Here is a 14,724-nt window from a genome sequence, read left to right on the forward strand (position 1 = left end):
AGAGGAAAGCTGATTTTAACACAAACAGTCCATTATGTAAGATCCTAAAGCTTCACTATTGCCAGGTGTGACAAATAATAATAAATTACACTAGATAAAAATTTTGAAATGTGTGATTGATAATTTATATCTAGAGAAGTAAACAATACAGGTGGAGACAAACACTCTTCTGTGTTTTTGTACTGCAGGTATCTACAGTTGTAAAATTGGAATATGTAATTATAGGCTGAAAAAGTCAACCAGACTAATAACTGTTTGCAATAATATATAAACAATGATTTAGTAGTCTAAAAAGAGGAGAATAATCTGTTTTGGAAGCTGACAGTCCTAGGAAAAGAAGTAGATAGAGTAACTATTAAGAACACACCCTCTAGAGTAAGATCATCTGTGTTCAAATCCTAATTCTACCTTTGTGACCTTGGGCAAATTACTTAACCTCTCTGTGCCTTGGTTTCTTCATCTTAAAAACAGGAAATATATCAAGAATTCCTTCAAAGAGTTGCTATGAGGATTAAATGGCAACCTACATATAAAAGTGTCTGGCACAGAGTAAGCACTTAATAAATATTAGCTATTGATATTATAAGATTTTAACTATCTGGCACCTCAATTCTGTGCCAAATTACTAGACTTTCATTCTCCTTTTTTAGACACACAGCCATACAAAGAAAAGCCTATTCCAATATGTGGTATATAATTTCATTACCTCATTGGCTTGGGAATTCTGGGATTTTCTGTAAGTGTTTAAATATGTGTCTCACTTCACTTATTTCCTCTTGTGTTTTGATTAAAGAAAACAGGCAGTGCAATAATTCCCCCAAAGGAAAGCCATAGTGTAAATTTCATCTAACGCTAGAAGTGTGCCATTCATCTGAGGACATTTTGATATTAATAACTCTTTAGAGGCATCCTTCCTCTCCCAAAATACATCTCCAGAGAAATTACAATGTCGAACTGGCCTCTCATAGTAGTAGAAAGAAACTCCCCAGGGTAATTTCATTAGAGTAATATAAAGGCAATTGTTCAAAGGTCAAACTTTTGTTTCAATTACATGGGTATAAATTAATAGAAGGTGCAGGTATATAATTGAGGGCAAAATTAGCCCCCAGCTCAAAACATCCGGATAATATTTGATTCTCTTCATTCCTTTACTGTGTCCAATCAATCACCAGAATCTGTCCTTTAAACATATTGTAAGTAAAATTTTACAATATTAAGCAGTTGTCATTTATTAACATCTGAGCATCTCAGTTAACTAACAACATCTTCAGTGTCAAGAGTTAGGGCATAGGCTGGGTAAGTTTTCATGAAAGGAAAGGAGAAGTCCACAAATGAATGAGGCATAGGGTGGGTACAAGAACTATGTCAAACAGCAATTGTGGAGGTTTCCTATATTGTTTAATTTTAGGAATTCCAGTTAATGTCCCCTTCACCCCATATATCCTAATGTTGCCTAAATTTTCACCATTAGAGGCTCATTCCTTTGAAGTAGTAAATCTACTTTAAAAATACATATCTTGATAGATTAGAAACATTAAACTGGGTATAGGTTGAATTATTTTAAATAACGTGGTTTAACACCTACAATATGTTGAGATCCAAAGGAATCTTCTGAATACTGAAGAAATGGGTCTCCTGATGGGACAGGGGTAAAGACACTCAGGTAAAGATTGATCTGGGGTGTAAGGGAAGGACACTACAATGAATAGAAGTAGGACTATAAACAAGCATGTCTGATAGTATTACAAACAATCTCTACAACACCAAGGAGAATGCTAACATAGGGAAAGATACAGTTCTGATTAAGGTAAATTGGCTGTTGTAGATCCTTGACAAGGAAGGAGAGTTGGAGTAAACTGTCAATCCAGTCCTGCTTCTCCAGGCAACGATTCACTTTTCTACAAAAAACAAAGAAACTAAGAACTACACATATTCAATATTAATTGACCTATGATATTCTGGTGTTTGAATAACTACTAGCAATGTTCTGGCCTTGGTTTAAAGGACTGCACATCAAATTTGAATTTCTATCCAGAATCCAAGGACTTAAAGTCCTGATGTGCAAGGGTCCTGATTCTCTTTCCTCTGAGAGTCCCTACAGCACCCTTTTAGTGAGAAGGTATTCTCTATTTCTTTTTACTTCCCTGGGAGAGACTCACCAAAGGCAGAAGGGGATTTTGTTATTTGGACCTCAGAGGTAATTATCACATAACTGTCACTTTGGAAGGCCATCCTTTCTGAGATGATAAATATCACAACCTGGGGGATTTCTGTATTTAAATTGATGACAGCCATTCCCATCCAAAATTAATACTCCAGGCAATAAAGGAGACTGGTGAAAGACAAATGTTTTAGCAGTATGGCTATTTCAAGTTGTTCATGACTAAAGTTGCACCATTCCAATGACTACTTATCCAGGCATGCTGGTCCTATTTTCTACTGTGAGTTAAGAATCTCCTGGTCCTCACCTATCTTTTGCAAAAAGTTGCCATTTGTGTATTCTGTGAAGAACTCCCTCTCTGTATTTCTTCTGTGAGTTGCTCATTACGCCTCTTTTCTCCAATGATTTATTATTTTAGAATAAAAAAGTGAAACCAAAAACGGTGAATCAAAAAGTACATATCTGCAAAATGTAGAAAGCTAGTCTTTTTGGAAAGACAATAGAAATAATATACTACTTGATGCAGTCATTCATCCTAACCAAATACATGCATCAATATTCATGAAATACAATATGTGTATTTAAAGAGAGCAAGAGAGGAGGAGGAAGAGGAAGAGTGGAGGAGCTCAATATAATTTAAGCATGTTTCATAAAGAGAAATAATCATGAGATAATGAGGAATAATATGTACCTTCCCAGTTTCATCTCAGTTATATATATGTGGAGTAAACAATTTTTCCATCATTTAAAATCTCACCCAATATAGGTACTTTGTAGTTTTTTGGGCACTAACAGAGACGCAGCAGTGACCTGATCTCCACATCTGGCTCAGCTTTAATCCAAGCCCGTTCTATGATATGTGATATTCCAAGGGACACCAGGAATTCTTTACAATTATGTTACCACTATTTCTACTCCCATTAGCCTTGAAACACAGTGATAATATAGTAGATACTGTGCAGATGAAGCAGGTAGGGACATGGGAGCCTACAAGATCTGCTTGGAGAGGGAGAAGCAAAGCAATTCCAACCCCTGCCCCCTGACACACACACTCCAGGCACTTCTCTCACTTCTCATCAATACTAGGAATGTATTTATTATTTATATCCTTGGATTTAGGTATTGAGGACAACAAATATGCTCTGCTTATGGGGTAATACATTAGATGGTTATTAATCATTTATACACAAGTTCACATTCTATTTTCACTTTCCTATCAGAAAACAGTGTCCTGAGAGAACAGAATGCTGACAGGTCATTTAAATGATGGGAAGGAGGGGGAAACAAGAGGAAATGAAGCCTTCTGAACAATTAGGGGCAATGAAGTGGCTGATAGGAGCAAGGAAGGCACCAATGATGAGCTAGACTGACTCCAAAGGAAAATAAAAAACTTACTTCTCAATGTTGTTCAGGATTGGCTCAATTAAAAGGAACTACTGGGAGATTTTCTCAACTGTCACAGTCTGAAGTAGTAGCAGTGTATAACTGTAAATGTTTGGGAACCTAAATATTCCACCAGTGAATATGTACTGAATGCCTTTATATTCTGTTTGGTTAGGACTATCAGGACCAAATGTTACTGAGGCTAAATTGAAACAACACTCAATCATCCTAAAATAAGATATCTTAAGAGAGAAAAATACAAACTCTTCTTATAGACATATCTGGCCATTCTGACTGCAGTGTTTGGTAAGCAGGAAAAGGCCACCATTTATAGTTTGGCACATAGTGTGGCACCTTTGTAGCCAGTACAAGCTAGCTAGTACAAGTGACAGATTTGTACAACATGTTTCCCTAACTTTGAACAAACAACAAATATTTTTACTCACGAGGAGCCCCTTCAGCCATTTCAATAGCAGTGATTCCCACGGACCACACATCACTCTGCAAAAGAAAAGATGATCAAAAAAATGTCACTTAAAAATGGGAAACTGATAGTATTTAGAATCTCAAAACAATCTTTGGCTGAGGGGAGATGTCAATGCTACAGCCATTTTATGGGTTTTCTATAATGGGGCTTCATTATAGACTGATGTTATAGGAAGATCTTATTTGACCCTGTGACCAGCCAGTACTACACTACACAACCAGTTGACATGGGATGGGATTCAATGTAAGGAAAATTCATCTTGGATGTATTGCTATTGTTACCTTAACTGAAATAACAGAAGGAATTTGTTGTAAAGAAGTCCTATCACATACTACTAGCTGTAAAGAAGTTGGATCTTAGGTAAATGATTTAACTCTTTGTATCTCAATTTCACCCTATGTAGAGATGATAATGGTATACACATCATAGAACTAGTTTAAGTATTAAATGAAATACTATATATAAGCACTTCAGCAGTTCCTTGAATATAGTATATTGAAGGTAGAATTATTATAATTCTAGGAAATTATATTCTAGGAGGCTCTAGGAAATGACCCTCACTACTATTAACTGTACTTTGTTTTTTAGAATGTGGAAAGGGCACAGGGCTAGAGGTGCACTGTTTGGCTTAATGACTCCTAAGCAAGTTAACTGAATTGTTAAGACACCTGTTTATAGATGTCTTAGCTTCAAAGGGTTGTTGTGATGGTTTAAGTTTTCTTTAAGTTACATGGGACTAAAAATTAAAGACATATAATTAAAACGGGTGAAAGTCCTTGGAAGACTGCCAAAAATTGTACAGCTATAAAACATTATTTTTTTACAGCAAGCCACTTAAAGAACATTACACTTCCATTGTCTCCATAGCTCCTAATAGTACTGGGCTATAATAAGCTCTCATCAGGTCTGCTTGCAGATCAAGCAAGGGGCATTTAAGGGAAAGGGAAAAGAGATGAAACTTGAATTAATCAACTTCAAGTATCGAGTCCTAGGTCCCATACAACGAAACCACAATGAATTGTTTGGATGACTTATGATGTGGAGAGTGAGTGTGGTTTTTCCAGTCTATAGCAAATGGAGAGTTTTCTTTCCACACCAGCTTTTTGAAATGTGTACATAGATGTATATTGTCCAAATTGCAGCTTCAGTGGAAATTTTAATAAATAGCATGAATTGTTACTTAATTTGTCTATTCCACTGATTTTCTGTGGTTTGGAGGTGAACCATGCCAAGGATTTTCTCCATTACTCTTAGTAATCAAATTATTATTTTTTTCTCTCTGGAGCTAAGTTACTGTGGGGATTAATAATTGGCTTTACATTTATTCATTTTTAAGTTTACAAAGCACTCTGTCCCTGGAAGTTAAATTTCCATATAAAGCTACATAATATAATATTTTTACCAAGAAGTTGCAAGCAATATGAACTAGACATTCTTCCTCAAATATGGATAACTCCCAATGGTCTACTTTGTCTACATTCTTAGAAAATATTATTTTTATGCACATCATTAAACCACATATAGGAACAGTGTCTAGCATTTCTTATTAGAGTCTATGTGAAAGAAGGAGCTGCCTGCTTTTTACAGGGAAATCAGCTTGATGCTTTGTGATGACCTAGAGGGGTAGGATAGGGAGGGTGGGAGGGAGGCTCAAGAGGGAGGTGATATGGGGTTATATGTATACATATAGCTGATTCACTTTGTTGTACAGCAGAAACTAACACAACATTGTAAGCAATTATACTCCAATAAAGATATAAAAAAGAATACATTAAAAGAATCATAAAAAGGGAACTGCCTGCTTTTTATTCTTTTATTTCATAAATTAAAATAAAAAGTCAAAAGTCCTTTCCAAAATTTGATTCCTACTATCTGAATCCTTACACTTACTCTGTAATCATAGGAGCGTCTGGGGTCCTCGTCACAGTCAATCACCTCAGGTGCCATCCAGTATGGTGTCCCAATGAAGCTATTTCTCCTCCCATTAGTTCTGCTCACCTGGGCACTCACTCCAAAATCCACTGCAAAATTCATTTGTCAAAATAATTAATCAGTAACAAAAAGGTCAATAAATTATTGCTTTAACTTGGAAAGCCAATACAAAAGCCACAATGGATAACAGATTTTCATTCCAGCCCAGCAAACTTTACCATGAAGTCTACTCCAGGAACACTGGGAAATAGGCTTTTGCTGGTATTTATGTTGGAAAGAGAATCAGCAGTACTATTATAAATCTACAGTAGGTTTGGCTGAATGTTTACCATGAATATTAAAAATAAAGTTCCATCAGTACACCCTGAACCTCTGAAGTGATAACATATGTAGTATTTGGACCTGCCACCAAGCTGGAGGAAGACCAGCACTATAAGCAACATCTAAGAAATCTAAAACTTATTAGTACTTTATTAGGAAGTCTCATTTATGATATTAGAAAGCCCTACCACACTGATAAAGAAAAAGGAATTTATGATAAAATTTAGTTTAAGTTCTTCTACAGATCTTCTGAATCAGATGCAAATATTTACTGCAGTATCCATATCTTAGCTTAGACTATAAAAGGTCAGTCTTCTATTCATCTGTGGGATATATTATATGAAAATATTTAGTATGGTATCCTCAGAAACAGACAGAAAAAAGGCTAAAGTAGACTGGGGTTATTTAGTCCAGAAAAATAAGACAGGGATGAAAAATGAAGTAGATTTCCTAATTTAGAATGGTTTCCAGGAATCTAGAGGATGGCTAACAACCTTGACTGAAAAGCAGTTTAAAGAACTTGGGAAAGGAAAAGAAAATTTTTAAAGTTAAGAGTTTAAGGCAGTGTTAAAGGAAGGACTAAGAAGAACAATAACAACAAAATGTCCATAATATATGAAAATCATCATTGGGTGTTGCACAATCTCATTAGCTAGATATTTTATTGAGAATAGGTTACATCAGAGCTCAGCATTTTCACTATCCCTGAGGGCCAACGTTAAGGGCCAAGAAATACCTATGAAGGCCATAAACTGATATATGACATTCAGAGAAGGAAATGAAAGGAGAAAAGACTGGAAGAAACAGTGATGAATGGAAGAAAAGGGAAAAAAGAAAAGCTGAAGTTAAAAGTAGAGATGAGACCCCAGCAGTGGCATCATTCACCTTTTCTTTAAAGACCTAGGTACCAGAATATGAGGATTATTGATCAATTGCAATTGCAACAGAATCACTGTCCAGTCTCTTTCCTTTCTGTTACTCCCTTTGGCTGTCATTGAGTTTGGTTTCTGCAACTTTCTCCTTACAACATGTTGTTTAAAAATATGCTGGGATCTAAGAAATCTAAAACCAAATGTATAAGGATTATGTATATAATAAGCCTGATTAAATTTTACTCTAGTGCTAAAAGGTCTCTCCTACAGAGTCAAGTACATGATCTTTAGTGCATGGACTTTGTGACAGGTTTTTCAGTGGCTTTTCACGTATTTACAATTTCTCTTCTGTGTTGCAAATGGTAGGGCTGGCCAGCAACTTGACCCAGATATATGGTAGTGCTGCCACATGTGAACAGAGTAGCTGTGTGACATACTATCTACCCTGCACACTTGAATGTGAGATCCAAATGACTCTCATGAATTTTAACACAGTGTCTTAAAATTCTGTTTCTAGCTTTGTAGCTTGTAGACACAAAATACACAGTACATTTTCTTGAAATTACTTTTCACTTATTTTAAGAACAATTATTGCCTCATGCTTCTTCCAGAAATATTCAGTGAAAAGCATTCTCAGTGAATGAACAAACTCTCTTCTTTGGTTATATTTATTTAGCAGAAAAATGGGAATGATTTTAAAGTCATGCTAGAGACATGGTAGGCAAGAATTGATATAATTAAAAAGTAATGCAGGGTTTGATACCAGTGATTTTATGTTCTATTGTATATATCAGTGAGGTCATCTGCATTACATAGTACTGACATTATTCATATGGTATTATTTAAAAACAAATCAACAATATTTATTTTAAACCTTAAAAGGTGTAATATATTGTCCCCTGTGTGCCTGTGAGACATTATGTGTAGTTTTTCAAATAAATTATGCCATTCTGAACCCTGGAATAGAAAGCCAGGAACTTTTTGGTATTTTGATTTCTAATTCTCAATTTGATTTGGATATTACTGGAGCATTATTTCTAACTGATATCAGTTCTTTAAATATTTGAGGGGAAATTCCAATGAAGCAATTTGTGCTTAAGTCATTTAAAAGTTCTTTGATTTTCTTTGGAAAATATGGCTCTGTGATGTGGAAGAATTGTCTTTTTGTTTAATCCTTGTCCATGGCGCAGAAACTTGCACATGGTAAATACTCAATTCAATTGTTAAAATAAATGTAATAGCTGAATCTATTAGAGGGTTAAGCAATGATCAAAATGTAAAAATCCTATTATACTTGAAAAGTTGTTTTTATCTACATGATTTCAGAGAAGCAGTTAAGTGCATCTTTCTCTTGTCCCAACCTCCCTTCCCAAACAAATTTTCAAACTTTGACTTGTTTTGCAGGCAGGGAAGACACGGCCTAAATAAGTAGAGGGGATTGTTAGTGACATGATAGAAAACACAGTAATCTTAAAGGATTTTTCTCTATTAAGATATTTTGGGCCTCACTTAAAGTATTACAAGAATAAACTTACCTAGTTTTACTTCAGCATTATGAGTCAGTAGCACATTCTGACCTTTGATGTCCCGGTGAATTACACGGTGTGCATGAAGATGAGCTAAGCCCTGCATATATATACATATATATATATATATATACACATTTATATTAAAAAGCAACATCAGTATATATTTTTCTCTTTTTCTGGTACTCTTCTTAGTATTTTTGAAAAAACTTTTGGTAAGAAAAATGGCCCAGATTTGCATTTTTCAGACAAAATTCTTTCTTTAGGCTGGAATTGCTACAACCAGTTCCCAGAAATACTACTTTTGGCTATAAGGAAAGGAAAATAAATCAGGACACCCATGAAAGAAAAAAAAGACCAAAAATTAATGTTTGTATACATTGGGCCATTTACCGTCCTTTCTAGCCTCCATTTTTCCAACGAACCATATGAGTAAAGACCTGGATATCTTAAATATCATAGCTCGCATTGTTTTACTCTATTCCTCATCCAACCATTTGTTTAGTCCAAAATATTTTCTAGTCAACCTTGTAGGCTGAGAATTTGGGGGAATATGGAAATTCATTTTAAAGCATTTGCCATTTGTATTGGCTTACCATGCTGTCTCCAGACCATTCACCACTAAAACTAACCCTTGACCTGGCTAACCCATGCCCTGGCTTCAGTGAGATTGCTCTAGATACGAACTGGGGATTAATAACAGAAGTAACAGTAAAAACAGCTAATATTTATTGGGTCCTTATTCTTGGCCAAGCACTTTGCTAAGTGCTTTACGTGGAGTAAATTACTAAGTCCTTATAGCAACCCTTTAAGGAAGGTGCTAATACCACCCCAAATTACAGATGAGGAAAATGAGATTTGAAGAAATTAAGTAATTGGCTCAAGGACACACAACTAATACATGATGAACCAGAATTTAAACTCAGTCCAGAGTTTGCACTCTTAATATTTACACTATTACCACAAGTGAATCCAATTAAGATGACAGGAAAGACATTCTAATCTTTTATCAGTGGTGCTGTTCAGTTCTGTTAATATCCTTCTTGGGTGACCCTAAGCACTTAAGACACAAAGAAAAATTTGAGTTTTGTAGATCAAGAAGATTGGCACTTTCATCCAATTTGGTGTTAAAAATAAGGAACGTTTTAAAAGTAAGCCATTATTCAGAGAGAATATCTGTCTGCAAAACAGTTTGTAGGTGGTTTGGAGCCATTGAGTAAAACACTGACTTCTCAACTTATCTTAATCTCTAATGACAGTGCTATGCTTTTTTAAAAAAAGAACTTTAAAAATCATAACAACATAATAAATACTCCAAGTTGTCATATCCCTGATCCACTGAACACTACAGTCTGACTTTGACAGAGCCATTAAAGGCCATGAGTTGGAAGGACCTGGTTAGCCATCTGCTGGTGTACCTTAAAGTTTAAGGACATCATCTGAAAATCTGCTTTCTCTAAAGCCTTTTTCAGTATCCTGACCCAGAAGTTATGTTTAGAATTCTCAAATCATCCTCTATGAGCAGGTATAAGGTACATTGTATATATTACCACCAGGTTTTTTCAAGACCAGGGGAGAATGACTATATGAATGCTCACCTGGAGGATTTCTCGGCAGATATAAGCAATCCAATCTTCTTTCAAACTCTGATTTCTGGTCATTCTCACTACATCAGTGACTGAGCCTGCTGCACATAACTCCATCACCATCTGCAGGGAAGCCAGCAAAGTATCAAGGTTTAGGAAGTAATTCTCTGAAAATATCTGGAGAGTTTTAGTTCATATGGCTTGTATTTATATGCAATGTTTAGACATTAAGACATTGCAAAGACTGGCTCAATTGTCTGGTAGAATGAAAAAGAACTGGGAAAAAATCCAAAGATCTGTGGAGGGAGAGAAGGCAGGTACCACACCAGGGATTTTTAACCAGGACCTGGGATTTGAGCTAAGCCTTGAAGGATAGGTAGTATTTGTATATGCTGAGAAAGAAAAACGTTCAGTTTATTGAAAACCGAATAAGACTTGCCTTTAGAAAGAAGCTTGTACAGGGGTAAGTCTGAGTGATGACTGGAGTAGAACAAAAAACACAGTTGAGGGAATAGTTTGCAGGTGGAGAAGCAGGATGTGGAGGATCTCAAAACAATTTACACTTCAACATTAAGACTAGATTTTTTTAAATTGTTGTTTTATTTTCAAATTCTAGAATATTTTCCCCAAGAAACTGGCAAAATACAACTCCAAGGGGGAAACTGTCAGTTCCATTACTGTAGGGCATTTTTTTCCAAATAACTTTACTGCTAAAGAAAATCTATTTTAAGGTTAATATTTTGACAGTGTCTCATTCAGATTTTACTTTATTAATAAATGCAATTTCTCAGGACATTTATTTTTGCCACTAATGAATCAGGTGCCCAACTAGTAAATTTGCTTCCCTATATTAGCTAATTAGAGGACTGACCAATGTGAAGGAGAATGTAACTATTATAATCAACTTCACAAACTTTAAGCACAGGTTTATGCATTAGTGCCCATGTCAATACTACCTTGCCAGTAGAACAAGACATGCCTTTTTTTAAAATAAGTGTAGGTAAGTTAATTATTGCCATAGATGAAGGGAAGCAAAAGGATAAACCCCAAATCATGAATATTCAAAAAGTCTACCTTATTTCCTTTTGGAATACTAAGATTTTCTTTTCAGAAAATTACTCCCTTATTTTATATTTGTTCACAACTGATATATCATGTGTCTTTTACCTGAGTACACTCTCCCAAAAAAGAAGAAAAGAAAAACAGCCTAACAAAATCAATAATACAGATAAACCCAAAAGGTTAATTTTCATGTCAACTATATCAAACAGGCACAACATATACACTGTGGTAATGGAAGAAAAGGGGCTCATTTTGAATCACGACAAACATGAATTAAAGCCATTCACTAAGATAAACATTGGAAAATCTTGCTAGTGTTACCAGCGTCAGAAGAGCTCTACTGTGAAAGGAATGCAAGGCATTCTCATTTTCCTGGCTTTGTAAGCACAGTGCCTGGCACATACATTTTATACATGGTAATTATTTAGTCATTTACTTCCTATGTGTTCTGATTAACATGGGAAAGAAAGTGTGAATGGTCCCATGAAAATTCTTACCTCAACAAATAACTTTTGCATGCAGTGCCTATTCATCCTTCAGATCTCAGTGCAAGAAAAAGTTTCTCAAGGAAGAGTTTCCCATTCCTTAACTTAGATTCCTTTGTTATTTGCCCACACAGAAGCATGCTATTTCCCTTCTGACAAATTATACATTTATTTGTGTGATTATTTGATTGATATTTGTCTTTGCAAGTAAACTTTAAGTTCCAGTGAGCCAGGGTCATGTCAATTCAGCTTACCATGGTATTCCCAGCATCTAGCAAAGCCTGGCAAGTCGATGGGATTCGAATGAATAGATGTTGAATGACTAAACAAATTGAGCACTAAGAAACACATCTAATTAGTAGACCGCCATACTGTCAGGAGGAAAAAAACTTGTAAGTAAAAATATATTAAAAGACAAATGTTGTATGCCCCCACAAAAGAAAAAGAAAAACAGTAGCCGCGAAAAATGTGCAGTGATATTTAATAAAATCTGAACTGGAATTGTCAGAGAATAGAGGATTTAGTTAACTGGACATTTGGGAGAAAATAGGGTTAAATCGAAGATCTCTAAATTTGAGGGTTCTCGAAGTGTGGTACCCAGACGAATAGCATCAACATCACCTGTAAACTTGTTAAAAAGTCCAAATTTGTGGACCCACACCCCAGATCAATTGAATCAGTAACTCTGTGGGTGGGGCCCAGCAATGTGTGTTTTATCAGGATCCCCATGAAATTCTGATGCAGGCTAAAGTTTGAGAACCACTGTTTCAATTCAATCCCTTGTTGAAAACCATTCTATGTCCACTATCCTGCTTCCTAAAGTTCACACATAAAATGTAACAGAATCTTTCTTTGACTCTTGAAGATCCTGAAAAGTCTCAGTCATTATTTTTAAAAAAAATGTTACTCTTGACTTGGACTAGAAATTGAAATGTAAGCAAGTGTACACCGACCCCAGATTATGTTCTAAATATTCCTTTTTAAATAAAGATATCGTTGATCAAAGCTCATTTTCTTGTGATTTGATTACGTCTTCTATAGGGGGAGGCAGCAACAATTCTGGTAACTGTAGCATGGGTCTCATTTAGCCTCTAAAATTTATATCTTCATTGATTTGTAATTCATGATACTATAGGCATGAAGCCTAAGAAAAGGATGTCAACTAACCACTTAGAAAACAGTTTCTAGGAATTATGTTTAAACATAAGTGTATATACTTAGCAAACACTTAAATTGCATTCATATGCTCTTCGCAAATGTGAATTAGAATCTATATTTATCCAGTCATTATTCCCAGGTCCATCAGGTAGTCTCCTTAGCTATACCTTTAATTTACAAGTAAATGTAGTAACTACATAAAGTTAAAAGCAACAAAACTCTATTAAAAAATATGTTAGATATTTCCAGTGTTAGAGCCTTCTCCCATCCTACCCCTGAGCCCCTTGACAGGCACTTAATTTATTTTTCCATATTTTATCACTCCCATATCCAGGAATCAGAGCACTTTTTTTCCATACTACTTTGATCAGTTGAATGCTTAAGTTTTCCTGTAGGTGCACAAAAATGACATCTCAGCTTATGAAAGTTTATGCCCTCAAGTGAGACTTAGTCTTATGCAATAAGATCAAGGTAACTGAATACACACCCAAAGTTGATGTCTCTGGCCAGGGGGACTCAGCTTGAAAAATGCACCATAGAAGGACACAATGTTCTTGTGGAAAGAGTACTTCTTCAAAAGGTTGAGTTCAGTCCTGAGATCTTCTTCTTCATCCTGTAGAATAAGAATAGACAATAAAATTCCGAAGCTATGCCACTCAATGACTATGGGACCCTAAACTATAGTAGATCAAAGAAGGAGAATCCTATGGCAACCCATTATATCCCACAGCAATTTATAATAAGATCTCAACCAGAATTGTCAGAATGGAAATCTGGGGTTAACTGGGAATTTGGGAGAAAATAAAGGTTAATTAAATATCTTTTAATTCAATGGTTCTTTAAGTGTGATCTCTGGACCAGCAGCAATGGCCACTGTGTAAAGTTTTCACTAACTGGAATCACCCAATTAAAGTGTAAAATTCAATGGTTTTTAGCATATTTACAAAATTATTCAACCATCACCACAATCAATTTTAGAACATTTTTATCACCCCAAGAGGAAACCCCATACCCTTTAGCTATCACCCCCAAATTCTGCCACACACATTCCAGCTTTAGGCAACCACAAATTTATTTTCTATCTCTGTAGATTTATCTATCTTTAACACCTTATATAAATGAAAATCATACAGTATGTGAACTTTTGTGACTAGCTTTTTTTCCCCAGAATTCATCCATTTGTAATACATATCAGTATTTCATTCCTTTTCATTTACCATTCATCAACTGAAGGAGTTATTTCTACCCTTTGGCTCTTATGAATAATGCTGCTATGAGCATTCATATCAATTTTTTGTGTGGATATGTTTTCATTTCTCGTTGGTATATACCTAGAAGTGAAATTGTTAGGTCAAATGGTAATGCTATATTTAACATTTTGTTGAAATGCCAAACTTTTCCACAGTGGCTACACCATTTTACATTCCCAGATCAATGATGGTTCTCATTTCTCTGTACCCTCACCAACACTTATTATTTTCTGTTTTATTATAACCATCATAGTGGGTGGAAAGTGGTATCTCATTGTGGTTTTGATTTGTAATTCCCTAAAGACTGATGGTGTTAACGATCATTTTATGGGCAGAGGCGTGTCTAATAGAATATCTTTGCCCCTATTTTTAAATTGGGTTAATAGTCTTTTTATTATTGAACTGTAAGATTTATTTATATATTCTATATATAAGTACTTTATAAGTGTATGATTTGCAAATATTTTCTCCCATTCTGCACGTGCTCATTTCACTTTCTTG

General features: G+C 35.2%; 1 protein-coding gene across 4 annotated transcripts in view; it reads right to left on the bottom strand.

The window, feature by feature from the left end:
• The window catches only part of NRK (Nik related kinase), a 163,396-nt gene that overhangs the window by 63,854 nt on the left and 84,818 nt on the right, over nucleotides 1–14,724 (bottom strand). For all 4 annotated transcript variants that reach the window (XM_089904240.1, XM_089904242.1, XM_089904241.1 and 1 more), the window contains exons 5-9: nucleotides 13,461–13,586; nucleotides 10,281–10,391; nucleotides 8,692–8,782; nucleotides 5,922–6,052; nucleotides 3,991–4,045 (exon numbers count right to left, since the gene is read on the bottom strand). In XM_089904240.1, coding sequence (XP_089760366.1) covers nucleotides 3,991–4,045; nucleotides 5,922–6,052; nucleotides 8,692–8,782; nucleotides 10,281–10,391; nucleotides 13,461–13,586 — 514 coding nt within the window. The remainder of the gene's footprint in view (nucleotides 1–3,990; nucleotides 4,046–5,921; nucleotides 6,053–8,691; nucleotides 8,783–10,280; nucleotides 10,392–13,460; nucleotides 13,587–14,724) is intronic.

Source organism: Delphinapterus leucas, chromosome X (assembly GCF_059928025.1).
Source record: "Delphinapterus leucas isolate spDelLeu-1000000601 "Yukka" chromosome X, BTC_Dleu_Yukka2, whole genome shotgun sequence".
NCBI classification, from domain to species: Eukaryota; Metazoa; Chordata; class Mammalia; order Artiodactyla; family Monodontidae; genus Delphinapterus; species Delphinapterus leucas.